The sequence below is a fragment of the Coptis chinensis genome, chromosome 7 (assembly GCF_015680905.1).
Source record: "Coptis chinensis isolate HL-2020 chromosome 7, ASM1568090v1, whole genome shotgun sequence".
Lineage (NCBI taxonomy): Eukaryota > Viridiplantae > Streptophyta > Magnoliopsida > Ranunculales > Ranunculaceae > Coptis > Coptis chinensis.
This window is the reverse complement of record NC_141462.1, coordinates 75,725,337-75,752,044: the sequence shown is the minus strand read 5'-3', so window position 1 is coordinate 75,752,044 and position 26,708 is coordinate 75,725,337. Positions and strand designations below refer to the sequence as shown.

At 36.2% G+C, this 26,708-nt stretch overlaps 2 protein-coding genes and 1 pseudogene across 8 annotated transcripts; 1 reads left to right on the top strand and 2 right to left on the bottom strand.

Annotated features, from left to right (window-relative positions):
- The first annotated feature begins 10,451 nt into the window (after window positions 1-10,451).
- On the top strand, window positions 10,452-14,180 carry AS1 (myb-like HTH transcriptional regulator family protein). 5 transcript variants are annotated; one of them, XM_086572711.1, is made up of 3 exons: window positions 10,521-10,716; window positions 11,854-11,955; window positions 12,682-14,180. In XM_086572711.1, the coding sequence occupies exon 3, from the start codon at window positions 12,732-12,734 to the stop codon at window positions 13,803-13,805; it is 1,074 nt and encodes a 357-aa protein (XP_086428837.1). In that variant the 5' UTR covers window positions 10,521-10,716; window positions 11,854-11,955; window positions 12,682-12,731; the 3' UTR covers window positions 13,806-14,180. The 5 variants fall into 5 exon arrangements, with proteins under 5 accessions (XP_086428835.1, XP_086428837.1, XP_086428833.1 ...); XM_086572709.1 differs by lacking the exon at window positions 11,854-11,955 and having other exon boundaries at window positions 10,452-10,716; XM_086572707.1 differs by lacking the exon at window positions 11,854-11,955 and having other exon boundaries at window positions 10,522-10,716; window positions 12,607-14,180.
- Window positions 14,181-15,781: 1,601 nt separating this feature from the next.
- Window positions 15,782-17,994, bottom strand: LOC147488923 (methyl-CpG-binding domain-containing protein 5-like). Of its 2 annotated transcripts, XM_086572350.1 has the most exons (4): window positions 17,354-17,707; window positions 16,674-16,802; window positions 16,388-16,581; window positions 15,782-16,052 (listed from the first exon to the last, which is right to left on the bottom strand). In XM_086572350.1, the coding sequence occupies exons 1-3, from the start codon at window positions 17,690-17,692 to the stop codon at window positions 16,414-16,416; spliced, it is 636 nt and encodes a 211-aa protein (XP_086428476.1). In that variant the 5' UTR covers window positions 17,693-17,707; the 3' UTR covers window positions 15,782-16,052; window positions 16,388-16,413. The 2 variants fall into 2 exon arrangements, with proteins under 2 accessions (XP_086428476.1, XP_086428475.1); XM_086572349.1 differs by having other exon boundaries at window positions 15,782-16,581; window positions 17,354-17,994.
- Window positions 17,995-21,734: 3,740 nt separating this feature from the next.
- LOC147488922 (25.3 kDa vesicle transport protein SEC22-1-like) lies at window positions 21,735-26,470 on the bottom strand (annotated as a pseudogene). The gene is made up of 7 exons (XR_015202521.1): window positions 26,335-26,470; window positions 25,608-25,713; window positions 23,918-24,351; window positions 22,928-23,137; window positions 22,653-22,812; window positions 22,370-22,516; window positions 21,735-22,231 (listed from the first exon to the last, which is right to left on the bottom strand). The product of XR_015202521.1 is annotated as a 25.3 kDa vesicle transport protein SEC22-1-like (transcript).
- Window positions 26,471-26,708: the final 238 nt, after the last annotated feature.

Here is a 26,708-nt window from a genome sequence, read left to right as displayed (position 1 = left end):
AAATATATATGTATAAAAAGGAGCGAAGGGGATTCTACTATTTGTGGGTTTTCAGAGTTTTCTCATATAATTGCTAATCATAATCACACACAATGCGATTGAAGCATTCAAAATCAAGCTACATTCAAAATATAATTACAATTTAAAATCAATTACATTCAAGGTCTCTTTACATTCAAAATCTGATTAAAGCAAGTTACATTCAAAATACAAAATACAAAGTGATCACAATACAAAATACAATCAAGTTAATCAAGTTGTGTAGGCAACTATTGCATTATATATGGCCAACTAAAATGAGAAATGATGGTTTCACTCAACAATGCATTATATATCACTTAAAAAAAAAAAAAAAAAAAAAAAAAATAGAAAATAGAAATTGCTTACTTGAGATTGACGGTTTTAGTTGAAGGGAGGATGCGAGATCGAGAGGGAGAACACAAGACAGTATCGGGAGCCAAGGCGAAGAAATTCACACAAAAATGTAAAAAATGAGGCTGAGATTTCTTTTATTTAAACAGAGACAATATCGGTTGAGTTAATTATCGGTTTTAGTTGAAGTGAGGATCGGAGGAGATGGAGACGAAAGCTGGGATTTCTTGGGTTACCGATTTCTTTTGCTTAATTGGTTATTTCCGGTTTATGTTTGTGCGGGCTTTGGTGACGGGGTCTGCCCAAGACGTAATGTTGTGCCCTACATAAATGCAGACCCTAAATTGGACTGGGGTCTGTCCAACACAAACTGGAGTATGTCAAAAATAGGACCCTTAAATAATTAATTAGAATTAATACCACACATTTAGAACCTCTTAAACAATGGGAAAATAAAACGTTAGTAAGAGGATCCTAGAAACCGAATTAGCAGTTGAGATCATTTTAACTGTGACTTGGGTTTTGGACTTTCAATAAAATTTCATCAGCTTCAATTAAAAGCACTCAATAAAACACATAACGTAAAGGAAAGAAACCAATAAACTTCAAGCTCTTCAGTTAAACTCGGTAAAAGAAGTATTTTCTCTTTTGTGTTTTCCCTGTTTCAACCTTTCTGGCATGAACTACTCTGGCTCCATTTCAATCTTCATTGCTCTCTGATTCCCTTTTAGTTTGCAACCTTAGATTCTTAATGGAGGGTGATAACCCAATTTGGGAATAAAGTTGTAAGTTGATAACCGATTCTGGGTATTTTGATAACCCAATTTGGGAATAAAGTTGTAAGTTGATAACCGATTTTGGATATTATTATTATTATTATTGATTTTGTGTTCTATTTGATTGTTTTTGAAGTTGGTGAATTAATTATTGGCACCCAACTTTCATCTCTTCAACTTCATTATGATAAATGCAAGATCTTAAAGTATTATTCTTTTTTGTAATCACTACAAAAGTCATATGTTTAATTGATTGCAGAACTTTGAACTTTGAATTCATATCTCTTGGGGTTAGAGATTGTTGGAGATTGCAATAACGATAAACTATACATTACACACCCTCGATCACCATCTCTATATCTAATGCATTTTCTGCTCTCAATAATCACTTTTAGTTTCTATGCGGTAAGTAATCTTTTCACTTTATCCTGTTTTTTATCCTTGCTATTAGCGTTGTTTTTTTTTTTTAATCCTTAGGGGGTGTTTGGATCGTATTTATTTATTGCCAAAAAGTGTTTATTAGTGAAAAAAATATTTTTTGAAAAAATAAATGTGTTTGGTTTCTATTTAAAAAAAAAAAAAATAGTTTTTCATCTAAAAAACACTTTTTGGTCCCAAAAACTTGTTTTATGATAATTAGGTAAAACTTGTTTTTCAAGTTAAAAAACTATTTTTCTTTAAATGAAACACTTTGGGTGCTAAAGGCAAATGAACTCTCCGGATGTTTTAGACTTTAGTGATTTATGTCACGATATGCCAAAATATATCGAGAAACATAATGCGAAATCTAATTTAATAAAATAGCTTTTAAAAGAAATCACAACCAAACATGTTTATTGAAAAACTGTTTTTAGAATAAATACTTTTTCATAAAAATATTTTTTAAGAAAAAATGATTTTTTGAAAAAATGAGAACCGAACACCTACTTAGAGCATCTCTAGGTGGACGTATCCATGGTCGCATTCTTCAAATTTGAAGAAATCGCGCCGGAATTCCGAAACTCTCTAGGTGGTCGTGATTAGGTGGTCGCATCACCCTTTGTTAAGATTCTTGTTCGCGAATTTGACAATTTGGATGCGGATGCGGGAGGACACAATAATAATGTCGCGCCATTACTAATGTCGTAAGAACTCTTTATTGACTTTGACCACAACCAAAGGCGCCATTACCCAATAAAATCTTGGCTAGCGCCATCTAATGTCGCTAGCCACTCCTAATGTCGCGTGCTCCAACGGGCAAAAAACGGGCAAAAAACGGCCTGATTTCTACCTTCTATATCTACACTCATCTCCTTCTTCATTTTACACACACTCAACTCAAAATTTTGTATCAAACAACTCAACCATTTCACATCAATCCTTAACAAACAACACACACATTGCGAAAAAAATGGATCATGAAGTATATGAGATATTTCGCTTAAGTCTTCATCTTCATCTTCATCTTCATCGTCGTCTTCTTCTTCATCTCTCCGGTGGAAGACTTCGGTAGATAGTCTTGATGAAGAATTTGTTAATGCCATGCCTCTTATGAAACACACTTTTGGCTGTACTTGCACAAGCACAAGTACATGCTCGAAGGCACCACATGGTGGTTCAAAGAAGGGTCGAAAAATTAAACATAGAAAATATGCTCGACTTTGGAAATCTTGAAGAACAACTACGCCGGTCGATCGTCCGTCTTTCCGAAAGAGGATTTCAAACGGCGCTTTCGTATGAAAAATCTTTATTTGTTCACATCTTCAACGATATTCAAACTCATTTTAAGTTTTTTCAGCCTAAAGTTAACAATCTTTGCCGGTAAACCGGTATAGATCCTCCGGTCAAGGTGGCCGCAGCGACTTTAGATTCTTGGTTATGGCGCGATTGTCGATCAACTTGACGATCAATTATACATTTCGAGCAAAGTGGAAACCGGTTGAGGCATTTCGTGATGCAATTATCAAATTATGCGGTTCGATCTACTTGCGAAGGCCAAATATTGCGGATCTGAGCGGCTTGCTTGCACATTCGCGCCACATGTGGATGGCGGGTATGTTGGGAAGCATTGATTGTATGCATTGGGAATGACATAATTGTCAAACTGGATGGCAAGGTGCTTACGATTGGTGGATTACGGAAAACCATCCGTTATTTTCATTTGCAAACCGAAGATGGATATGGCATTCTTTCTTTGGGATGCGGGGATCACACAATGACATCAACGTGTTTCGCCCGGTATTTGAGCACGTGATCAATGGTACTTCTCCACCTATTTCTTTTGATGTAAATCAGCATAACTATAATATGGGTTATTATTTAGATGATGGTATCTATCGACTATCGCGGCATTTATACAAACAATTTCAAACCCTAATGCTCTTAAGGCGAAGTGGTTAAGCGATGCAAGAATTGCAAGAAAAGATATTGAAAGAGCTTTTGGGGTTTTGCAAGCTAAATTTAGTATTTTGGCAAAAGCTTGCAAATTATGGCATAATGGAGACAATGGGAATGCTTTTATGAGAGCATGTATCATATTGCACAATATGGTAATCGAGACTAAGAATAAAAATTATGAAATGAGGAGGTACATTCCGATCGGAAGGGCAACCACGATTCCACCTAATTTCGGGGAACACTACATTGAAGGGACTCTACGAGTTCAATCAAAGACTATGCATGATAGACTTAAAAGCGACCTTGTCGAGCATCTATGGAGCATTAGGGGTGACCGACATTGATTGTTGTAATCTTTTATTTATTTATTATATAATTAGAGTAACTCTAGTAGTATGTAATAAGGGTGATATGTAATAGTTATCTTTTATTTATTTATTTTTATTTTATGTGTTTGCAATCATGTATTAGTTGTCGTTCTATTAATAAAAATTGTAATTCATTTGCTAAATCAAATGAAGTAAATTCTAAATCACACAACATAATAATAACCACACAACATATCACACAACATAATAATAATGACACAACATATCAAAATGATCAAATGAACAATTCTAAATCACACAACATAATAATAATCGTTATACAACAACCCTCCTAGACTATCCTACAGATCCTTGTCTTTGAACTCTCCGTCGTCCATCTTTGTGATGAACTCACCCTTGTGCGATCAATCTGAGCCTGTAACTCATCAATCTGGCGTTGCAAATCGTCATAATCCACATGAGCCTAGGAAAGAAGTCTCTCTCTCTCAACACTGTAGGCGAATACCGAGGAGCGCAAGCCATCATTTACCACGAATGCTTGTCTCATATCTGCAGAGGTCATCCCGAAATAATTATTCATTAATAATTTTTGACATTTTCATAATAAACCAAAATAATAAAACAAAACCAATAAAAAATAATTACGAGGAGATAGATGTCCAAGGTCGGGCTCTAACCTGTACGGCGAGTGGCATCAATAGAAGAAATTTTGGTAAATCGTCAGCGGCCACTTCGGATCGCTCAAACTGAAAACCAAGGCCACTCGGAGGGGATCAGTCTTTGGAACAAAATGTATTTACGCAGTCCATCTTTGAAAGCGTCGGTTTGTGGCCGGCCAATCTGAATTCACGTCGACACCCAAATTGCTAACCGTATGAATGTTGCCTATCGACCTATGGGAGCAAATGACCAATAGACACCTGAACCCGATGCGGTATTTTAAGTCTGCAATGTAACTAGGTCGTTTTTATAGCCAAGTCCAATGCACGCGTTACTCGATGACTTGCTCTAAGGTCATGTCCTTAGCCTCGATACATGGGTAGGCGGATCGGGAGGGATACCAAAGTATGCGTAACATCTATCCCCTAAATACCACTCCATATACTCCCACAAGTGAATACCATCCTCCTATGAAATGAACAATGCATATCTGATCATTTTAGCGCCCGATGTGCACGGATGTCCTCAAGGCCTCCAAACAATAGAATCACGTGTGCTAAGCTCAACTGGTTGGACGAAGTTATGTTATGGTGATCTCAATCGGTCGACGGCTCGACAAGGTCCGTGCCAAGCCACGAGCCTAGGCCTCTCATCGGTATACTCTGTGAGGATAGGATTTGCGAAAGACGAAAATACTCATAAAACCATACCTCTAAGAGAATGACAAACCACTCCCATCCGGGGACTCATCGACAACACCGGTATGTCGAGATTTTTCTATCTAAACAACGCAACAAATGGCCGATTATATGGCTCCACCAAAATCAATACGCCTAACTCATGCAAGTGCTCAAAGTTAGCTAGATATCCCAAATTAATCGTGGAATGACCCGAAGGAAAAAGAAGACACCCATCAAATACATCTGAAAGCTTTTACATACTCATCAACATGTGTTTGACCATCATCGAATCAAGTGACAAATAATCTATCAAAACGCAATCACGAATCGGTAGTCAACGATGTAATGTATCGACCTTGATACGAAAATCCTAACACCGAAGATCGTCATACGACTCCTCGGTCGGACAAGGGAAGAAAGTCATCATTTGGGCACAACTCTAGAATTGAACTTTACATCTCAACGGATTACCTAATCCTATACTCAAACCGGATATCATGCAAAAATCTAATGGAGTGAAACCCAAACGAGGGAAGTGAAAAGTATGTGTACTATCCCACCATCTCTCAACTAAACCATTAATAACTCCCGAATGTCGGTCTTATTATAAGGGATGTCAACTAGATGAGCAAAGGGAGTCGCTAAAATTGCATCTCTAACATGGTCAAGTGCACCGACTTTCTTAATATCATTTACGCCCTAAGCGCGTGGAGTGCACGAACCGATACATAACACATCTCGATGTGCATGAAAATGAAACTAAAATTAAAAAAAAAAAAAAAAAAAATATCGTATTGAACTACTAAAATTAACTACTACTACTACTAATTTATGAAATTAAAATACATACCGTTGTTCAAGAACAACTCTTGAGACATGCCTATCATGAAATCTCTTAGACACCGGCCCTAAGATGGTTGAAATCAATAGCCTCCCAGAAATTCAAAATCGACTAGCGATATTGAAGCAATGAATGGATCGTTTTCGACTCCTTGATTTCAAACTCAGGAAGTGGTTGGTTCATCATCTAGATCACCACTGGGATTATCCCAAACGTATGCACCTTTGTTTTCTTCTTCCTCATAAATCGTGTTTGGTTATTATAGGCCGGATAAAATTCGTTGGAACTCATTTTTTCCTACTAACTAGAGTGGTGAGTTGAAAAAAATTTGTAAAATGACAAAGTCCGTGTCGTGCGACATTAAATAAAACATGGCGACGACATTAATCTTTACTTAATAATGTCAGATGGGTCCCCAATGAATTTGCGACCGAATTTGCGATGCTTTAGAGTGGAAATGAAATTTGATAACAAATTCTGTGGTAGCATTCTTCAAATTTGAAGAGTATGCTACCACCACCTAGAGATGCTCTTACACTTTGTTTCTTCATCTCTATTTTTGCTTTTGTATGTTTTTGGAAACTGAAATTTTAGACGGTGAAGTTTGTGTGTAGGTATTTCATTTTTGTTTTTCACTTAGTTATATCAAATCGTATAATTTATGTATTTGAAGTGACTGTTAATCTCTTGCATCTTAATAGTTGGGGTGTCCCTTTTGCTCACACACAGAACAAAAAAAAGAATTGCGTGGATTTGGGCCGCACGGTTTATCAACAATAACGTTCTTTGGTGATGCCTGATCTGGGTGTTTGACTGAAGATGTTTGGTGCTGGATTGATTTGGTGTTTGAGTTGGGTTGATTTTCACCTCTAGATTGAAGATGCTCTTTATATCTTATAGTCACTACAGTTCCCCTTAATTTTGGCAAATTCTATTATCAATGGGTCTTGTACTCTTGTCTGTAGTCATTCTCAGCTATCCAAATGGGGAAGTATCTTCACATAATCACATGTGGAAACAATGTTAGGAGGTAGATAGAGAGAGATCGCTTTTATTTACTTTACTGATTAGTCATTACAACACATGTTGAGATAGAAAGAGATCCGCTTTTATTTATTTTTCAATATGGAGATTGCTTATATTTCAAGAAGGAACTGAATGAAGTAGTCTAACGTCTATATTCACATGAAAAGGCTTAATGCCGGCAACACTAATCGGAGAGACTCCTGCTGTGTGGACATATATGTGTACTTTTAGATGTGAGTTTACTCGGTTTTTCTTTTTAACTTGTATTATTGCCCGTGGCAGAAAAATAGAAAATTGTATGAAGGCAAAAAGATTAGATCTGATATATGAGGGGAGCCTCGTTTAACTCGTTTTGATTTCTGATGCAGAAAAGAAAAAAACATCGCGTGATTCCAATGACACAAATTATCTTGAATTAAATGGTAATAACAGCATTTGTTACATAGAGTGAAGGAATAAGATGACCATACAATGATACAAGGGAAGTAGAGAAGGGTCTACTTTTAGGGAGACTACCTTCATTGAGGGACGACAGTAACAGTTCTTAAAGGAAGAAACTCGTAATCAAGTTTCAGGAAAAAGAAAGTATCTTTTTTTCAGATCTCACAACAATCGAGGTTGGGCGCCAAACCCAGTAGAGAATAGAGACACCCCCGTATCTCCCTCAATTTTTTCAATGTGTCTGAAATGTCTTGTCATCTAATTTTTCTATCTCCAATATTGCCCCTATAGTCTAAGACTCTAAGTCCTGTAAACAATTGAATTTTAACAGTAAAACCTTTCCTACAGATTTCACTCTTCAAAAGTGTTCTGGTCTTTTACCTATTTTTGGTCGATATCTGAAGTTTACATAGCACATACAGACATTGATGACTACGGTTCTGATTTTTGTACCAAAATTTTGGTACCACAAGCCAGATCAAGTGGACAACTACTCACTCGACTGTGTAATTTTCAAGCTTAGGAGATAGATTGTTATATTACACGAAATTAGTAACTCTATGTAAGCAAATGTCCCAGCAATGTTTGTTGTTTGTTTGTGAAGTTCCCTTGGAATCTCTCGTACATAAAACTTGGAACCAAAATGAATGGAAATGCCGTGGTAATGGTGGTATATCTTTTACCTATAACAATATTTGCTGGCATTGAAGAATCAATGTGAATATGTGATACTCTAAAGTCTAAACTGCATATATTGATATAATCGGCAAGTGAATATTTTATCACTGTATGCTTTGAAGTGTTGGCATAATCCAAGGATAATCAATTATGTGGACATTGAACTCTCGAACGCCAAAATTTGGGAGTGGATATTTTACAGTACTGTTGGCATATTGATGTATGACGTTATTTCAAATCGGCATTTATAGTGGCATTCCGGCATCGGTAATTTGAAGGTTGAACTATTCTCTGTGATGGGATTGATTGGTTGGGACTTGGGAGTTTGGTCACTTTGGGACTCCTTAAAGGCTTGCTTGAAGTTTTGTTCCAACAGTAACAAAGTTGTGAAATTGTTGGAGATAAAAAAGGGGTTTTTGTGTACTTTTAGGAGGCAGAAAATAAAGTGGTGGACGAAAGTAGTGTGTAGTGAGTGGGTGGGGGGGGGGAGAAGAGGGGACCATGTCAGTGTAGAATGGGACGTAACATATCGCTGACATCTGTTTTCAGCAGCAGCACCGTCGGGTCTCCATCGCCTCGTCTCCTTGTGCCGTGAAACCCGGACTACAGTGTACAGTCTCTTCCCTATATGTTGAGTGGGACCGACTTCACCACTGTCCTGCGGTCAGTCCTCCCTCGGTAACACTTTTACTAATGATGGCTCGAGAAGATCCTCCCATTCCACTCTCCATGGCCATATCCCCATTCCCCACCACTATTCTATTTGTACTTCCTATTTCTATCCCATATCCTTTCCAAGAGTTGCATTGTGCAACTTCATCTCATTTTGCATTTCCATCTATGGATATGGTGTGTGTTATACTGTTATGACGGCTGACTCTGAGTTTTTACCCGCCGGACTTGTTCCGACTTCCGAGGTATAAAATGGACGCTCAGTAAATTGTTTATCGTTCAAGTTTTGGTTAATTGTGATCGAAGATATGAATTGGGGTGTCAAAAGTCCAAACAGACTTATGTTGCGGTCTGTGAGACCCTTAGTTGAGAACACATTGTGAATGATTCTTCTAGGGTTGACTATTGGTTTGTACAGTGCAACTGCCTAGAGTTTTAGGCTCCCCTCTTACACTACTATTTGATAGCCTAGCCGCAGCAGACGGTTAAACCTATGATTTGTATGTTTCCATGGATCCAATATGCTAGTCTATGACCCTATGATTTGTTTTCTTTAATTCCTTGGACCTTCTTTATCTCTGGACTTTCGAAAAAAAAGCTAAGCAATGCATTACCTATGTTGCCTTTGTAATAAAGAAGTCAATTTAGCCTACAAAATTTCAAGAGGAATACTCCTACAGAAAACGGAATAATTTGGTAGAGCATAATAAGCATATATGATACATCGAATTCGGTGTAGAGGATTTAAGGAACATCATCTAATGACAAGGTAAGTCTGACATACACATATATAAATAGTATTGTCTTTAATATTAAAATGTTCCACCATATGGTCATTGATTCTTCACATAACATGCAGAGATGAACAGCAGAAATATTTTCAGAGCAAAATAATAATAATGAGGTATTAGACATATCACTGCTGCTGTGAACATCGTCTTTTTTACAGACAGTTTTACGCATCGACGGGTCTTTAAAAGTTACAGAAATCAGAAATCAGAACCCATCTTTTTATCTTCTGTTGTCACATCTCTACTATTACGTGAAAGTATAAAGGCCATGCCAGCCAGGGAAATAAAAGCTTAGAAGAATTGTGATAAAAATCATAAAATATGGGACCAATTAATCAGGTTTCATTATCGTATTTGGATGGCTAATCTAGTTGAACGGGCACCTGAATCCTTAGTTAGGCAGTTAATTAACTAGTCGTATACGAGATTAATAGTCCAACACAAGAAGTTATTTTGAGAAGATATGCAACATAGAGGAAAAATGTACATCTTTATCTTACAAATCAAGTTATTTGTGCCTAAAACAACCTGATTTGACTAGATTAAAATGTGAGTAGTGGTGTAGAGGATTAGATTCGGTTAAAACAGTATCTGTTTCCTAGTTTTGAGTTACTGATTCTCCTCTGATGATTCCCGCGAAACAATGTAACTAACGAAACGATGGAATAAAAAGAGCAATAAAAGCGCTGAAACCGAGCATACGCCACTATCATTCATCACTGTTTTTTCACTTTTTAGCTCTGCCCTCTCATTTCTCTCTAGAGTCTAGTCTGCTTTCACTTGTACAGCGTTACGTTAGCAAATTCCTAAACGACGTCATCATCGACCTTAAAAAATCTCAGGACTATCCTTATTTTTTTTCTTCACCTTCGCGTGCCATACTTTTCCCCCCCTTGTGTCAGGTCTACTCTTCCTTCACTCTTAAATACTCTTCTCTCCTTTCTCACTTTCTTTATCTTTTTTGTACAACCATTTCCTTCTCTTCACTCTATATTTTGCATTGAAAAAGTCAAGAAGAATGCGTTGCAAAACAAGTGCTGTGTTGTTGTTTAGTTAAGTGAGAGAGAGAGCCATGTATGTAAGCCATATTCATCATGTTTAGTTCTTGATGATGTTGTTTCCTTTTCTTATTCTTCTTTCACGTAAGAAATATAGTTTCTTTTTCCCCTAGTATGATGTTTTTATTATGCTTTGCTCGGCATGCTGGAAGTGATTCTTATGTTTTGGTGCCATAGGGTCCACACTGTAAAACACAACGTCATGGAGTAAAAAATGAAGCATGCTTCTTTTTTCTTCTATTTTTTGTCATTAACTGTATACTAAGTAGGAAGAAAATGATTTGAAAGGTAGATGAGGTTTTGAGGAATTGCTGTGACTCTAAAGTGTCTCTTTTTTTCTTTGATTTGCAGTTTAGACCTTTGGAACATTCCCTTGTTTCCAACTTTTAGACCCTTATCTTAATTGTTGTCCCAAAAAATGGTTAGAAAGAAGCATTAACGTCCAGCTTTTACAGATTCCCTTTTTATGGACTGCAATTTACAAGTTTGTACTAAGGTATATGCAAGATTCAAGAACTAGGTTAAAGAAAACCACTGTGAAATACAGCAGTGCAAATAGGGAGAACACATAAGTGATGATAGTGGCGTTATTTTATTTTTTAACCCTACCCAATTTTTAAAAGATATTCAAGTCAGTTTGAACCATTTTTCGCAGTTTGTTTTTCACAACTGTAATGAATGTCTAGTGGAGGATATACACTATTCACAATTGTTCACTTGCAATTATAAAAAAAAAAACAGATTTTGTGTCAAATTTCTCAAATTCACTTGCAATTAGTTGTGTTTGTCACTTGTTTGTGTATCATCTATCAAGAACAGCATGAAAATAGCTACATCCTCTGTCTACGCATAATGCTGATTTTGTTTGTTGAATTTGATGATACATTCTTATTCTCTGTTGAATTATTTTAAATTCTACCCAACAGATGTTTTATCTAAGAAAATGTGTTGTCATTCTTGTTTTCTGGAACATGTAACAGTACCAATATATATGTTACTTTCATGCTTAATGTGCTTTTTATATGGAACAATGGAATCTGCGAAACATCTTATGGTTCTGATGTTATTAGCCATTACTTTTCATGCTGAACGTTTGATTTGTGCAATTATACCTTCTGTTGAAATGTGAAATCAATCGGGTTTTGGATGTTAGGTGATTGATAACATGATGTAGTTAGAAGTCTTGATTCTGGATGGATTTCACGTGAAGCCTTAGATCCTTTGGCACAGTGGTTTTAATGGTGTGATGGTGTCGGTAAAATTCACATACTATTCTTTGCTCATTCATTTTGTTCAATTGACATTAGTAACTTTCCAGTACATTGTATTTAGAGTTGCAATGGAGAATTAGTATCCTGTTTTAGTTGACATGATTTTAGTCTTGTAAATGAGATCCAACTTGCGTCAGTGGATACATCTTAGATTGTCTTTATACTCATCGAAAACCACGTGCATATTCCTTCTACACGAGTAGGTAAATTTGACATGCAAACATGTATCAGCATCACATGTTTATACATCCATATTGATGTCATTCTAATTGGGATCTCTAAGATTCTTTTTCACCTTGTGGCTTTGGTTGCCGCCTATGTAGATTGGTTTTGTTTTTTCTGGATTGACATCATGCACTGCTTCGATGCATTTGATTTAAATAGCCTTTTTGGTCAGTGGTGTTGGATGCAAATAAATATCTATCATGAGTTCATTATAGGGAGACTTGAGTCGATATCTTTGTCGTGACTGTTCTATTGAGAAGTGATAGTAACGTTTGGTGCTGAGTTACTGAATTGCTCACTCTTTCCTTGTCTTTTATTTACCAGTTTCAGTCATTTTTGATTCTCTATTCCAAAGTGGTATAGTTTTCATTACTGTCAAACGTCATTCGAAAAGTATTTTGTTGCTGCAGATGAATTCTGAAGCAGTAATATTCCCTTGTCAACTGCAAGGAGAAATTGATGCATTAGCTTCCACCTTTTTTCAGATACATTATGAAGAATCCAACCAGATGGATTGTGGTTTTTGCTTCTGGAAATGAAGGAGAGGCAGAGGTGGAGATCTGAAGAGGATGCCCTATTGCGTGCGTATGTGAAGCAATATGGCCCAAGAGAGTGGAACCTTGTCTCTCAGCGCATGAACGCACCTCTTGATCGAGATGCCAAGTCTTGCTTAGAGAGGTGGAAAAATTACCTCAAGCCAGGGATCAAGAAGGGATCACTTACTGAGGAGGAACAACGTCTTGTCATTCGTCTTCAGGCTAAGCACGGTAACAAGTGGAAAAAGATTGCGGCTGAGGTTCCAGGCCGTACTGCGAAGAGGCTTGGCAAGTGGTGGGAAGTGTTCAAGGAGAAACAGCAAAGGGAGCAGAAAGAGACTAACAAAGTGCTTGAGCCGATTGAGGAAGGGAAGTACGATCGAATCCTTGAGACGTTTGCTGAGAAGCTTGTGAAAGAGCGTCCAAATCCCCCTTTCCTTATGGCTACATCCAATGGTGGTTTTCTACACTCTGATCCACCTGCTCCCCCATCGAGTATGCTTCCTCCATGGCTAGCTACTTCAAATGGAACTTCTGTGAGGCCACCTTCTCCTTCTGTTACGTTGAGTCTTTCACCCTCTACTGTTACTCCTCCTCCAAGCATCCCATGGCTCCAGTCTGATAGAGGGGGGACGGATAATCCCACTCTTGTGTTGGGGAGTATGTCCTCTCATGTTTCAGGTTCTGCAGTTGGAGATAATCATATGGTTGCAGACCTTGTGGATTGTTGCAGAGAGTTGGAAGAGGGACACCGAGCTTGGTTAGCGCATAAGAAAGAAGCAGCATGGAGATTGAAGAGGGTGGAGCTTCAGCTTGAGTCGGAAAAGGCATGCCGGAGGAGAGATAAAATGGAGGAAACTGAAGCTAAAGTTAGGGCCCTTAGGGAAGAGCAAAAGGTGACACTAGAGAGGATTGAGGCAGAGTATAGAGAACAGTTAGCAGGTCTCAGAAGGGATGCTGAAGCCAAGGAGCAGAAGCTGTCAGATCAATGGGCTGCGAAACACTTACGTCTCTCAAAGTTTCTGGAGCAGATGGGATGCCGTTCGAGGACTACTGAACTGAATGGCAGGTGAACATGTTTGGTTCTTTGATTCGATGATGAGGTTGTAGCACGTCTATCTGTTACTTGGATCCTTTGTGACTACCATTTCTCTTTAAACTTCTCACAGTTTCATTGGTTTGGAATAGCTAGCCGGTTGATGAGTGTGCATCTTCTCCTAATGTAGCTTGCTATTTTGTAACATTCTCCTATAGTGTGGAAATAGGAGATGGGAATTGACTTGATTGTAGTGTATTCAGATAAATGTGATACCATGTAGAGAAGAAAGTTAGCCTCGCTTGCAATCGTAGGTACTGTTTGATTGCCAACCTCCGAGGAGGAACAAGTTTCTGTTCAGACTGAGAACTGATTTTCTTTCCTAAACAATGCTTATTTACTGTTTACTGCATAGTGATCTAGGTATCGTTTTAACTGGAGATTTTCTTAGAACCTTTTTTTACTGACTGAGATTGTCTGATGGTAATCGTTGTTGATTGTGGTTATTCTTCTTTCTTCCTCACAGAATTGGTGGTTGCCTTAGTTGGATTGGTGTCTTAGTTGGTAAAAGTTGAGAGCAGAATGCTTCCTTTCTGCTCGGTGATTATATGTTTTTTCAGTTTCTTTAGTTAATTATTTTTGGTTGTGGTCTTTCTGAATTAAGGTAGAACTTTAGGTACAGGGAACTATGGAAGTGCAGATTAATTCGTACTCGTTCTTCACCCTCTGCAATAGAGTAAGAATGTAGGAGTACTATTACTAACCATGTATGCTTACAAAATACAAACCAACCGTTTGGCCAGGTTAGAGTACGACCAGTTTTGTCCAGGTTAATTCTTACACCTATGCTGGCTCACTTCTGCATCTACCGAAGCTGTAGAAATTTAAAATTCACGTCTTTCAGGGTTAATTACCTTGGCTGTGAAAGGTTACTGCCTAAGAAGGAAGTAAGGTGTTTGTTTTTCTTGAATCAGTTGTATTATGGTCCCAGTAGGGTAGACTAGATACAGTAGTTGAAGGAAGGATTTCTACGTACCTGTTTCTATTATTGGACAGAGCAATAATATCACAAGGTAATTTTGATAGGTCCTACGTTCATACGTTCAAACAGAATGCCAGCAAGGCCATGAAAATGCAAACAGAAAACATTCAACCTTCAAATGCTTCTTGTAATTGCTTAGAATGTACAGTACCGTGTCTGCCTAATTCGCACATAGCAATGTTTATCAGGAATGTGTAATGCTATTCTGCATCACAATATCATCCTAGTCGCTGGAAGCCTGGAATTAGCCTCAAGCTAGCATCTGGAACGCCTCAACCTTAAACAAACAAGGGTTAACCAATATTACCCCCACTAGATGAGCCAATTAGGATTTCCCCCCACTAGATGGGAAATTAGGGTCTCTCCCCTAAATACACACAAATAAAAAGTCAAAGTGAGTTGACCAAATATTTTTTGTGTGTATTTAGGGGGGAGACCCTAATTTCCCATCTAGTGGGGGGAAATCCTAATTCGCTCATCTAGTAGGGGGCAACACTAGTTCACCCAACAAACAATTAAACTTGGTGGTGAATGCTTCAGTTTCAAAGAACTGTCAATCTAGCATTTTAGCTGCTATAGACAGCTTCAATGCTGTCCAGGTCTTCAAACCTGGCCTAACCGCTTTACTCTTGCATCCAATAACACACTATGTGAACTGTGAAATGGAAGGGTGGAGGAAGAAATGAAGCAGCAAACTAATCTAGTAGAAAAGTAGAGAAGGTTTTCCGTGAACTTTCATATAATGAGGGCTAACAAGAAAAATATATAGTTTATTTGCATTTGATTAAAAGAATTCTGTTTCAGTTAAAAGGATGGAGGCTAAAGGCTGAGGGAAAATATATTGAGTTTAATGTTGCTGAACAAGTGAAAATGTGAAAATGTTCATTTAACTGTGAAAATGTTCCTTACTGAACAAGTGAAAATGTTGCTGTGAGGCTCACTGTTGTAAAGTAACTTGTTGAAATTAAGAATTCATAAATTGAATCTAATATGTATAAAAATTGCCAAGGATCCAACAAAGTAAAGGAATCAAAATCAAAACAAACTAAACTAACTGGACCACAGCACCACTCAAGCACATTGAACAAAATAGTATTGTTTCACCTCACTTACAGAAGAGTCGCATATGTGAGAAAACTGATCTACCACTACAGAATATAGAAACCTCTGCTGTTCGTTAAACGCAATGTAGACCCACAAGACCTATCAACGTACTCTACCAGGACACGGACGCTGTATTACCTGCATAAGAACCCACTGATATCATCCTTGGAAACATGAGATCAGAAAGCTAAAAAGTAGGGTGATCAAAAGCCACCAAGAGAAAAGGGGATGTGTTGAATTTAAGGAGTCAGATGTTCCCACTCTTTTGCATTTCAAAATTCTCCTGGTACAACCTGGCCAATCTAAATTTGAAAGGCGTGGACTCCAACATATTAACTTGAGTAATTCAAATTTTCACTTGAAAGTGAGTAGCAATGACACCATATGTATCTATTATCTTATTCCCAACTACTTACTGAATATCTCAACCTCGTCCACTCTGTTATTGAAACAAGTCTGGCGATATACATAACCTTTAAAATTTGCAGCCACCGCTACTCTAAGCTTGGTTGAACATTTCTGCCCATCCTAGCTTTATGTGTTCAGGCACCCATTCATCCCCAATAAAAGGCATCCATGATATTCCAGATGAATTACCCAGAACCCATTTAACCTTTTCAGGAGGGCTATCCAAGTCCACCTTGATAGGTTGAGAGCTCTTCATAGACTACATAAAGATACAATTATCAGCAGTCAGAAAGCATAACAAGGAAAAAAGAAATGCTGACAGCGAAAAGAATACACTATTCTACAGCTTACCAAACTACTCGCAGTCTCTTCATTATTCTTCGATTTCTTATGTGATCTTGCAGAAGTTTTACCCGCTATATATTCAAGGACCTCTCTTTTTGAACGAAACTGGCGGTTCTTTATCGGTTCATAGTAATACTGTAGAAAGGAAAAAAAAACAAACAAATTAGATTTCACAGAACTCTCAGCTTTCTTTGTTACAACTACCAAAAATGTTGTTTCCTGCAATACTACAGTTAACAAGCAGAAGTATGCATATCTATCTATGTAGAAGCAATACATAATCCCTGGACACTGCTGCAGAAGAATATTCTAACTATAATCATTACGTTAATGTAAAACCAAAAAATTCTGGAAACAAGATGTTTATCAAATCTTTCTAGTAAACCCAAAAAATAGCACATTCATAACCGAAATCCCAAACTGTATCAACAACACATATATCATGAAGCTGTTCAAATCTGCATCTTAACTTAAGGCCCTAATAGATTATACAGGATGTGAACCAACACAACCTCTACATAATCATGGCATTTTTACCAAAAAATAGTGGACATGAAAAAACAATTTCTACACACTTTTGGTTCATAGATTGCATGCTTAAGCTATTTAATTACTGTGTCATAAATGAAAGTCAAAATTATATTGCAATAAAATCAGATAAAAATAAAAAATAAAATGAATCATACCGTATCTTTTGTTCCAGCAGATTTCCCATTAGGCCGAGTGCGAGTCACAACTTTCCAATCTGGGGGCAACCAATCCGGATTCTTTTCCGGATCCAAAACCACAGCAAGGTCCATACCCGACCTTTTTTTACGTTTTTTTAACTCACTTGAAGACGACTCAGTGGTAACAGTAGTAGTAGTCTCTTCTTGTCTCCAAATTAAATTTGATGACTCACCATTATTATTATATGATGAAAAACAAGGTTCAAAGTTTGAAAAATGAACTGAGTTGACCAGGTTCTCATTTGAACTCAGTTCGACTGGTACACTGTTTGATAGTGTTAAATCTAAATCACCCATTAAGTAAAAACCGAAAAAAGATTAAAAAATTAACTGAGTTGAGTCACATCGAAATTTGCTCCAAAGTAAATTTTTTCAAGTTACACTTTGTTATATAGCACTGGAATGTAGAGATGTGTATTAATTTAATTTATTTCCTACCTAAATTGATGGTTGAGATAGTGCCAGTTATGAATTTACGTTGATTTACTTGATTTGGATTAGAGTAAAATCATTTTCAGTGACAAATTAAGTAAAAGATGATATGGTATTGGTAACATACCTAAGATAATTGTTACTGTATGAGTCCACTGATTAGTCATAATTGGGTGGTTTATGGGAATATGGAAATATATATCACTGTAAAGAGATCTTGAACCAAATGTCTATTACGTAGAAGCTTTCTGGGCTGGGGTAAGCTGTCAATAATCAATATTCGTTTCATGATTCCCTAGAGTCCTAGAGATAGAAACTTAAGAAAACGCCATAACTCACTGATTATTGCTGTTATGATACTTTCATCGATGTGCTGTAAAAACATTATAACCGAATTCAAAGTCATTGAAATCTGACCAAGTAAAGTAGGATATATCGCACGCTAGTAAAAATTAAATTTGATTTTGCGGTATGCTATGAAGGGTGTAGGACATATGGGCTGTAAAACTCAATTATGTTATGTACGTGTTTATGACTTTATGCACTTGCAAAAATGACTGACTGTTTTTTCTTTCGCCTTTGTAAGCAAAAAATTTGTATTTAAAAAAAGGGAAAGGAGGAGTACCTAAGTACAAGGGATACTTACAGCCTACAGATCATTGTAGCACCATAAGAAATTAACAAAACTTGTAATAAACGTACTCTGGAACCTTCCATTTGGTTTTACAAGAAAGCTAACTTGAATATTGTCTTGAATATTGACTACCTACTTTGCCAATTGGTAAAATTAGCTTCTTTCCAGATTGGAGTCAATTTGCAGTAGTCTAGGTGTTCTATGCATCTCTTTCATCACTGCTTCATACACCACGGTAGATTTGAATCTTTATCAACACTACACATTATTGTATGCTCATTTCCATTTTAAAGTTGAATCTTGGACTTGGCCCCTGCGTTACCAACTTCCAGATTTTCATTTCCATCAAATTTTCAGTCTACAACTAAACATGTACTAAACACTTTCCAGTTTCAAATATATGTGATATTATCATATATGCTAGAGGTGTTCCTGTCGTCACTTGAAGTTTTAAGGTTGTGTTTTTGGGTCACTTACAATTAAGTTGGAAAAAAAAATAAAGTCTGGAAAGTTTATTATTCACGAACAACAAACAGAACACATAGTTGGAACTCAACAATGTGCCTCCCAAGACAGTATATATGTGATCGATTAATTACTTATAGGAGACGACTGAACTTGTTCAGTTTTATTAACTGATTCCACTTCTTTATCTACCAAAATCTTTTCCTGCTTTTGCTTCTTATTCACTGGTTCAGCACTTTCAGTTTCATCATCATCTTTCACCGGTTCAGCATTTTCAGCTTCATCATCATCTTTCACTGGTTCAGCATTTTCATTTTCATCACCATCTTTCACTAGCTCAGCATTTTCAGCTTCATCATCTTTTTCACCTGCCCTACTCTTTTTACCGTTCGACTCCTTCACTTGTTCAATATATACTGCAGTCGCCTCGGACATAGTAGGAGTGAGTGCATAGAGAGGTTTATGTTCAAACACATATGGCGACACTATAGCAGCATGAACCAATGGGAGTGCATCAAACTCGTCCAATACTGGTAAAGGCCACTGCCAACTATAATCTATTGACTTATCAGACATGGTCAAATTAAAAAATTGAATCGGAAACAGCACTCCTTTTCGTCTGGTTAGAAATGAGATGAGCATTGTCAAAAATTTGAAGCAATTATTTCAAGAAATTTTTGTTGTGATTAATTATGAAATCTTGGTTGATTTAAATTTACCACATATATTTAGAACGTAATATTTGGTGGGTAAAAAAAGGCTTAAAATGCGTTTTTGCTTTAAATAGAGAGAGACAGAATCATATATATTCAAATGATATATCAGTTCTCTATATAGCTTACCAAGTCTTCAAATATTCTTTTTAAATGAGAATCCCTGTATTGATTAGAGATATGAAACAGGGAGGGTGTTGCAAGAAGTATACGACCAATAAAACTGGTGGGGGTCTCCTGTACGGCATTACCCCAGCTTTGGGTATCAACAAGGAGGCCCTCAAAATAGAGGGCCACATCGTCCTTTTAAGAGTCTGGTTAAAAGAGAAAAATAAAATTAATGAACTATATGGGAACTATATGGGAGGGCCTCTACAATGCAAAGCTTTAAAATGAAGATCATTTCCTGGAAAAATCTAACTTATCTTATGCTAAGTCCAATGGTACACCATTCCACAAAATATGACGAAAATTGTGATTCAATATATGGTACGTCAAAACATCAACCCGTCAACACTATTGTTATTAATTTACCCATATATCGCGCGAGCTACCCATATTATGTTGGTGTAGTAGCGTCGTGTTTGGCCAAGTTAACCTAGTTGTTTCTCACTAAGAGCATCTTTAAAAAAAAATTGTAATTCAAGATAAAAATTTAAAACTAAAACTTACTATACTCTAACTGTCTAACAGTAATTGAATGAGATGAGTTTTAAGAATTTTGCAGCTATGAGTTTGCCATTGCAAAAAGCAGCCACACAAACATACCAAATCCAACTCATTAGATTTAATTTGCATTTAAACCATCCCTTAATAGATTTATTTATGGTTCGATTTGTCCATCATATTTTGTAAACAAAATATTGCGTGTGTATATATAAAGAGATCAAAATAAGATCTTCTCGATCTACCAAAAATCAACCTTTAGTTCAATGTGTAAGTTTACTTTTAGGTTTTGGATGTCAAAATAAGATGTCAAAGTAGCTTGACTCATATACATAAAATGTACCAAACTACCCCAAACTAAATAGTTTGGTACAATATATATAGTGCGGCTCCTAAAAGGACTTTAAAATATATACCTAATTATGTACCAAATCTAAAACAACCTACAACTACAACTTTACCTACAAAATGAATTAAAACTTAATTTTTTGTGGACATGGTCTACTAACCATAAAGATCATTTGTACAAAAATTTAGCTCGTTTGATATCCTCTAACCTATATAAAAATTGTTGTCTACTTTCAAAAAATAATCTAACGGTCCAGAATGATGAGTTTTTGCAATCATATTTTGCCGATGTTAAAAATTATCAAACGAGCAATATTTTTGTACATTTGATCTTTATGGTCAGTAGATTATATCCACAAAAAATTAGGTTTCAATTTATTTTGTGGGTGAAGTTGTGAACTGTTTTAGATTTGGTATTTATTTAAGGTCATTTTAAGACCCGAACTGTTTATATATACACAGTAACAATCTAACATTGCTTTTAACGAACAATAATGTCCCTACACCTCTCAGATTTCATTATATTGGTCCTCCAAGAACAAAGTAATATAGGAGCATACACAGTGAAATAGAAACACAATGTAGGTTTCAAATTTTTTTATCTTGAGAACTATTAGATGACGTGCGATTTATAAAGGGAAAATGAAAAGCACTTTCTTTACGGATTTGCTCTAAGAAAATAATTTTGATTTATGACAATAGTAATAAGGATTTAGCGATATTTATTGCTTAAAAGTATCCTACTATTCGATCTAAATATTTCAAATCAATCGGGTCTAGTTGATTGCTTAGATTTCAAAGCTAGATTATTCGTGACATTTTGAAGATAATAAATGTGGTTTGTTGATTAATATAATAAATGTGGGCAACATATATATAACTAGTACAAATTATACATACTAGCAAAATGGCACGTGCATTGCACACGATTGATGCTACACCAGCGGTGCTTCTAAAATTTTGTCTGATAAAATAAAAGAACTTCAACTTTGACATACTTAAGCGAAATAGATTCAAAAAGAAAATTAACAACATTTGCCAAAACAATAAGGAAAAGAGAAATGTATGGTGCTAGAGAACAAAATTGCAAAGTAGCTTAGTTTATAATGTTGTGTATAATTGGACAAATATGTACCAACTTACATGATTGTGATATGGCGTGCGTTCACCAAATTCATGCACACAAATTTCAAGTGAAAATTGCAATTACAATGTGATGAATTATTTTCAACAATCATCGACCTGCTAGAGGACGAAACTATATGAAACTTGAAACTATACACTCACATACTCTAGCTGGTAGTTTGTTTAATACATGGTTAAGACTATATCACATAAGATGGGACTCAGGATATTTGAAACAAAAGAAATTTGGCCTCCATGCCCAAAGTATATCATCCTGCTTTAGTGCATTTGGTTGGTGATGCTGAATGAAGTTCCTTATTAACATATTGGATATTCCGGCATTCTACTCTTATATCACCCACTTATAGCTCCAAGAGCTCCAGTTATGCTACTACAGTTTCTTATAAATCCAGTTTCTCATAAAACTCTTTGAGCAATGTTATTCACCATAACCTACAAATGGAGTTAGAATCAAATACTAACAATTAAATCACACATGCAAATCAATCAAATGAAATGATAGGAAGTACATGAATGCAAAGCTAATTACATTACATGAAATATAATTGACTAAGATCAGTTTAAACTTACGATCCAATTTTTCACCAACACCAAGAACTTCTTGCACATTGCGCGTCATTATTTGATGCACCTCATAAAGTTTATCATTCAGCTTTGCAAGGTTCCGCTGTGTACGGGTATCCAAATACAGTTTCTTGGTCTTCTGTATGAATGTATCTTTTGCAAATAATAGAAAAAACAAATGTCAAAGCTAGGATATGTAGGAGAAAGCACACAAATGGAATAATCCAATAATGATGGAAAATAAGGTAAAGATAAAAGAACAAACTAAACGCAGCATTAGAAAGCATACCAAATTTAATAAAAGCATAGGGCCTCGCAGCAGTTTCAATTTGACCCCAGTAACTCTTTCAAACTCATTTTTTAAGTCATCTAGATATTGAAAAGCAAGCTTCTTCAGATAAGAACGATCACACATTGTTAGGTAACAGACATGACCTTCGATGATGTAGCTGTGCAATTTAAGTCAAGGCAACAATTAAGCTTTTCAATATCATATGTAAAAGCGGGATTAGGAAAATGATTATAGATTTATAGGGATAATCAGAAAAAATATCAAAAGGATACTGAAACACATAAGGACCAGTTTCAATTGACATTCTTGAAGGGTGATTCTGGCCTTTTGACAGGTTTTTGAACAAAGCCTTGGCTTGCTGCTTGTAGAAGTCGGCATCTTTCTGATCACGTCCATCCTCTAAGCCTCTTGCTAATGGGAGGCCATCTGTCACACGAGCTATCATTGTCAACTTCACCATCTTCAACTCTTAGCTTCTGAAGCTACCAAATTAGAAAATATGATCAGCGGTTAGAACCTGTACACATAATTTAACCATACACATTGACAATGTAAATCTAATTGTGGTCGAATTATATAGCATATGAGCTACTCCTAAAACAACACAATAAGATAATTTTCATTATGAGAAGTAAATTCTACAACCACATTGCACATCTCAATTCATTTTATTTTTAGATTATAGCACTAATTAATCCGAGTTTAATTATGGACTTTTAGAAACTATTTTTTTAGTTGCTTCTGCCATTTGCTTTCAATTTTTCGGCAATTAGGTAAGGTCCCATGAAGAACATAAAGGAAAGTACTCGCTTAAGCCTTTCTTTGCTTTCTTTGTTCCTAACCAAAAACAAATGCAGATTATCAAGTAATCTCCCAAGTATAGAATAGGTAGTACAACTTGCTTAGTAACCCTATTGGTTCAGGAAAAGGATCCAGAATCAAAGGTTCAAATAGAGAACAGGAGGAAGGATTAGGGCCATGCAAGTGGAAAGATCTTGAAGAGTTTGATATCTTCTCTTGGTGCATCGGACCCTGCTAGATATCGGTGATAAGAATGGTCTTTCCTGAATACCGTTGGGGTCTACTGATGTGAAAAGACGAATCGTAGTTTGAAGAAAGGGAGGGAGAAGAAGCCCCTGCTCCCCCCACTTGTTCCCAAATCAATTTTAAGGAGTAAGTGTCAGAGATGTATTCACAGCCTAAAACAGACAATACAATATTTAGCGCAATACAGCGCCAAGCAAAAAGAAAAGTAAGCTTACTATAGCGTTGATACCCATGCTTTCGCAGCACCAGGAGTTTCTGCACATAAGAAATAATCCTTTTTCTGCAGGGTTCCAATCATATCTAGTAATACATCCAACTGAAAACTTCAAAAGAAAAATCCTTCTCTATATTACCAATGAAATCATTATTCATGAGGATATAGAAACAACAATCATCATACTTTGGTAGTCCACTGTAAAACGACCCGAGATAAGAAATTAAATCACTTTAAAATCCATAAAAGCTGGTCCTTAAAACAAATAATTAATGCCAAACTTACTGGAAGTTTACATGAGATTGGTTTAATTTGACTGGAAGATTTTAAAAATACCCAGATGATTATGTAATTAATGCCAAACTTGATATAATTTGACTTACCAAATTTTGTGACCGTATAAAAACTTTGTAAGGACAGGAAAGATATAGAAATCTGGCAAGAATCAAATAAAAATTTAAATAAATCACAATCAGAACAAATAGATAGTGAGAAAACGTGAACCCAGTTTTATGCAACTACCGCACCAACACTAATTACATTGAAAACTTCAAAAAAAAATCAAAAGTCTATATTTGAGGATAAGTCACAAATAAATAAAGAAGAATACCTTCATACAACAAAGGCCAACAATAAAAGACAACTTTAAATATTTAATTGGTAATGCTACAGGCAACTTCAAAAGCACTGTTCACCTACTCAAGTGGGCTGTGCACAGAGAAGCACACCGAAGAACCGTTATTTTCGTTCAAACCATGAATATATATGGTATGACAGATTAGCTTGTTAAAATGGTTGGAACCATTCAAATCAGCAAGTGGGTTGTGTCATTAGCAGTGGTATGGATGCAAATCATTCTTTTTGTTATATATTAAACACAATTCCAGAAGTTCGATTATCTCTTTGTAGTTTAACATAATATCTTAAACTGAGAATGGGTGTTTATTCTGAGAATGGGTGGTTGCTGCCATGTGGCCAGGGAGACGGAAAGAGGAGGTTGGAAATTTCAGTCATGGAGCCAATTTGATTACTAATATGGATTGTTTATTCGTATCAGCTTTTTTTCCTTTCACAATTTCTAACCCAGTAGCATTTTTTAGCAAGAACTTGTAGAAAACTCCTAAACCTAACTTGTGCACTTTACCTCTTCAGGGCTGAATTGTAGTAGCATACCTACCACAGGAAGTGTAGCCTCCACTTCACCTGTGCAAAAATCGATTCCAGTCACATAATTTTAGGTTGTCCTAAAACTGATCTTTTAACAAAAGAAAGCAGAAATCGCAAAGAAGTTTTTATCCTCTGTCGGGCCTTCGCTCAGAGGTCAGATCTTACACCCTCAGAGTGTGCTTCGGACAATACACATACTAATCAGTGTCACTTAGCTCAAATGAAAAAAACATACAAAGAGGTCATCACTGATAGCAAGGGCTAGTTGTACCAATAGGCTCGCTCTGGGAGAATATGAAGCAAATTCACAATAATTTTTTCAATTTAGATGGGCAGAATGTCTCTAGGAGCCTTACATGCTATTAGGGTTGCATTTTTCCTTTTTGTTTTTCCTTGAGAAGGCACGGTTTGTTTGTTTTTTATTATCATCGCGACTCACCTATTTACATTCCTAATATTCATCTATACATGCTTTTTTTTGTACATCAACAACTTTTGGTAGTTCAGATTGTTCACATGCTTACCTGTTTCCAAAAGCTTTAAAATGACATTCTTCAAATATGTCATATCTACCCCTTCCCGCTTCTTCATTCTTTCCATGTTTCGGAACTCTTCCTTCAACATCACTTCCTGTACCATGATTTAGAAATGTCAATCAGCAAATAAAAATATTTGAAACCCTTCAAAATCGGAAACAGATAAGATCTCAAACTGTTACCATTAAACTACCATGAAGCTTTGTTTTTCTCATCTGTAATATGACACTTGCCTTCAAGACATTCAAGGTGACGACACTAAATCTGACACGACTTATTAAGCTTTCTCATTTCTTCAATTCTACTTCCTTTCAGTTGGAGCTACAAATAGATACTAAGAACCCCGAGTCCTAGTTAGATGCATTTTGTGTTTTCAAACTACAATCTCTTAGATTCAATTAGAAATGTTGAAATCGTGCTAAACGATTATTCACAAGTACGAATGAATTTTCTACTAAGGTTTCGTTTACATATCCATCAAAGAATTTTCTACTAAGATTTCATTTACATATCCATCGAAGAGACATCTATCAGCTTCTAAGTAAAATATGGAAAGTAAAACACTGTTACCAATCAAACCCAGCCAGTTACAGTCCATCACACAATATCCAAATGGAGCAAACCATTATCTAGCTACAAATCACTTAACATGAACCATAACTTTCCCTGTTTGAAAAAAAATGGGTTGAAAAAAATGCACGAACATGAATTGTACCTTCAAATTCAAAAGGTTATATCAGCAGATCAACTTTGTAGCACTGGAGATGATATGCAAGCGGCAAACCTCTAGACCATGCGGATGTTTTAGTTTGTCAAGGGAAAACCAAGTTAACACCTTACGAAAAATGATTTGTTTAACTACATATATATGAAAAGTAAATATATAGAAGGATATCTTCTCCTCATAGATGGGATGATTCAGCATCAGCAGATTATTGTTGCTAACAATAATAGCACGAACCAGTAGCTCCTTGGCCTCCTCGTGTTTCTTTTTCAACATGTTACATATCTGCAAGAATAAAATCAGATCTAATATTGCAACAGTGTAAAACTATAAAATCCAGCTATTTCTTGTGTGAATAACTTACC